Source organism: Chamaea fasciata, unplaced genomic scaffold (assembly GCF_029207755.1).
Source record: "Chamaea fasciata isolate MVZ Bird 193981 ecotype frontalis unplaced genomic scaffold, bChaFas1.0.hap1 SCAF_23, whole genome shotgun sequence".
Taxonomy (NCBI): Eukaryota; Metazoa; Chordata; class Aves; order Passeriformes; family Sylviidae; genus Chamaea; species Chamaea fasciata.
This window is the reverse complement of record NW_027094108.1, coordinates 6,187,897-6,191,068: the sequence shown is the minus strand read 5'-3', so window position 1 is coordinate 6,191,068 and position 3,172 is coordinate 6,187,897. Positions and strand designations below refer to the sequence as shown.

Below are 3,172 nucleotides of genomic sequence, written 5' to 3'. Positions count from 1 at the left end.
ATGGAGGGGGACCTGGGGGCCCCCAATGCCAGCGTGCTGGGGGAGCACTCCCTGCTCATGGGCAGCAGCTGGGTGGCCGCCTTCCTCTGCTTCATCATCCTGCTGACCACGGCGGGCAACTTCCTCCTCATCCTCCTCATCGTCACCCAGCGCTCCCTCCGCAACACCTCCAACTACTTCCTGGTGTCCCTGTTCATGTCGGACCTGATGGTGGGGCTGGTGGTGATGCCCCCGGCCATGCTCAACCAGCTTTACGGCCGCTGGGTGCTGCGGGGGGACTTCTGCTCCCTCTGGGCCTCCTTTGATGTCATGTGCTGCAGCGCCTCCATCCTCAACCTCTGCGTCATCAGCCTGGACCGGTACCTGCTGATCACGTCCCCGCTGCGGTACAAGCTGCGCATGACGTCCTGCAGGGCCCTGGCTCTCATCCTGGCCACCTGGACCTTGGCCGCTCTGGCCTCCTTCCTGCCCATCAAGATGGGGTGGCACGAGCTGGAGTTGGAGGTTCGGCCCCTGAACATCACGGGGCGGGGGGACGAGGAGCAGTGCCGGCTGCTGGTCAGCCTGCCCTATGCCCTGGTGGCCTCCTGCCTCACCTTCTTCCTGCCCTCCGCCGCCATCTCCTTCACCTACTGCCGCATCCTGCTGGCGGCGCGCAGGCAGGCCGTGCAGGTGGCTTCCCTCGCCTCCAACGTGGCCACCAGCGACGAGGCCGCGCCACAGGTAAGGTGCCCACAGGGACGTTGCTCTGGCAGACCCCACGGTTTGGGTGCCTGGGCTGTCTCTGCCTCCTGGACGACCTCGGGAAAAGCCAGCTTTGTCCACCGAAGGGAGGGAGATTTTGGGCAACATCCACCTCCCTGACATCCTCTGAGGTGCCCCATGCCTTGTCCCAGCAATGGAGTGCTGTGAAGCTGCTCCTGAGCACAGAAACAGCGTGAACAGAAGCAGAGAAATAAACAAGACTCGGGCAAAAATGCTCAGCAGTGCAAAATAAAGGCAGTTTCGCCCCCCGCTTGGCTGGCGTCATCCCCGAGGGGTTCAATCTTATCTGACTTTCCAGTCGTAAATCTTGGCCGTGGTGGGTGTGAGACATACGGGGGAGAAGGATTTTAACTAATAGCAAATGCCAGATTTCTGAGAGCACCTTATTTTGAACAGAAGCTTCTATTTTTGTTACCTGCTCTATAACAGGAGCTGCCAAACCCCTCCTCGTGCGCTCGCCGGTGGAACCGGAGTGTGTGGGTTTTATAACAAAAACGTGGCTGCACTTGTTTGTATTTCTCCAGGAGAAGGTAATTGCCACTAAATCTAACAGCTTTAATTCCCTGTAACAGGCTTTATTGACCTCACATCCTACAGGGAAAAGGCAAATTTAATTGCCTTTAAATACCTTGATTCAGTTTGTTCTCTCCAAGAGCAGAGCCAGGACTCCGGCCAGCTCCCCCACACGTGATCAGCTGCACCAGACGGCCAAAAGGAAAAGGAGAATTAAAGAATAAACAGACAGTATCATAAAGGGTTTATTTTCTCGCCGTATGCCAGGTTTTTGGACTCCACAAACAAAGTCAGGGGATGTTCAGGGGCTTTGCTGTGCCATGGAAGAGCAGCATCCATCCCCTTGTCATTCAGCTGAGGACCAAAAGGTTCCTTGAAGCCCCAAACTGGCTGAGGAACAAGGTGTCAGTGAGGGAACCCTCAAATTTCATCTCTTAACCTTCTTCATCTTCATCTCATTTTAGAGATTTTTGTTCTCTTTTTGGGCCAGAAGCTGAGTTGCAACAGGGCATCATTTAATTACAGGGGAGGGCTGAGATAATCACTTAATTTTAGATTGCAGGAGGGGATAGAGGGCTGGGCTATGGTGTTTGGAGACTGAAGTGTTTCATGTCCTGCTTTTAAAACCATCATTAGTTTGCTGCTGTAATCAGTAGTTGGAGCTGCCTGTTTAGTGCAGGCTTTATCCTCACACGGACTGAGCTGGGTTTTTCTTTAAAGAGCAGCCTAATGACAAACACCTTATTTTACAGTAAATAATATCATCCTCTCAGTGCTGAGGGTTTCTGTTGCTTCCCCTTCCTAATTTGTGCTTCAGGGCCTGTGGTGTGTGCCCAGCTCCTGCCCCTTGGAGAAGGGAACTACTAGCAGGGTTTTTGCAGGATCTGGAGCACCAAATGCCACTTTTCTTGGGCAGAGGCCAATGCTGGTGCCAGGGAGAGCTGCCCACCACTCTCTGTCTCTGGCTGCAGGTCCCACACGCCCCGAGCCAGCCCCTGGCCAGCAATGAGAGCAGGAGGCTCACCAACAAGCACAGCAAGAAGGCTCTGAAGGCCAGCCTGACCCTGGGCATCCTCCTGGGCATGTTCTTCGTGGCCTGGCTGCCCTTCTTTGTCACCAATGTGGCACAGGTAAGAGCCTGTGGGGGCTTTATGTCAGGTTTCCAGAAGTTTTCCCTTTGGAATATAGCTGGGTTCAACTGGAGGCACCTGAAGGTCTTGTTTGACCTCAGGGACCAAGGATGCAATTCCCCAAGGAGCAACAGCAAGAAAAAAAACCCCCTTCAAAAGGGATCTGAAGGTTTCCTTTGAAAGGGGAATGTTGGTGGGCTGGGGCTGAGGTGGGAGAATGCTGATCCCTGCTGTGTCCCCCCCCCAGGCAGTTTGTGGCTGTGTCCCGGCCGGATTCTTCGATGTGCTCACCTGGCTGGGCTACTGCAACAGCACCATGAACCCCATCATCTACCCGCTCTTCATGAGGGACTTCAAGAGAGCCATGGGCAAATTCCTGCCGTGCTGCCGGCGCTCCGCGGAGCCGCGGCCCAGCGCCATCTCCCTGTCCATGAGGAATTCCCACAGCGGGCCCCGAGGCCCCACGTCCCTCAAGAACGTCCTCACCCTGCAGGCCGAGACCGACTCTGTCGACTCCGGGGCCCCGGGGAGTGAGCCCCGGCCGCTCGCGGCCCCGCCGGGCCCCGGCACTCGCTCCTTCAGCCTTTGGGATGCGGAGCCCGCGGACACCGCGCTGCAGCTGGGCACCCCCACGGCCTGAGCGGGGCACACACAGCTCCGTGTGCTGGGAGGATCCCCCAGGAGCCCAACACAAACCTCTGGGAGCTGATCTGCCACAAGCCATCTCCCGAATTCCCTGTTCCAGCACACGGTGCAGCTCATGG

The 3,172-nt window shown here is 56.6% G+C and overlaps 1 protein-coding gene across 1 annotated transcript; it reads left to right on the top strand.

The window, feature by feature from the left end:
- HTR6 (5-hydroxytryptamine receptor 6) lies at positions 1-3,172 on the top strand. The gene is made up of 3 exons (XM_066202929.1): positions 1-723; positions 2,250-2,408; positions 2,656-3,172. Exons 1-3 carry the CDS (start codon positions 1-3, stop codon positions 3,046-3,048), a joined length of 1,275 nt encoding a protein of 424 aa, XP_066059026.1. The 3' UTR covers positions 3,049-3,172.

Excerpts from the sequence above, each read along its gene's own strand:
- HTR6 (XM_066202929.1), top strand. The coding sequence starts at position 1 with ATGGAGGGGGACCTGGGGGCCCCCAATGCCAGCGTGCTGGGGGAGCAC. Across the intron at positions 724-2,249 it reads GCGACGAGGCCGCGCCACAG|GTCCCACACGCCCCGAGCCA; the intron begins GTAAGGTGCCCA and ends CTCTGGCTGCAG. Across the intron at positions 2,409-2,655 it reads TTGTCACCAATGTGGCACAG|GCAGTTTGTGGCTGTGTCCC; the intron begins GTAAGAGCCTGT and ends TCCCCCCCCCAG.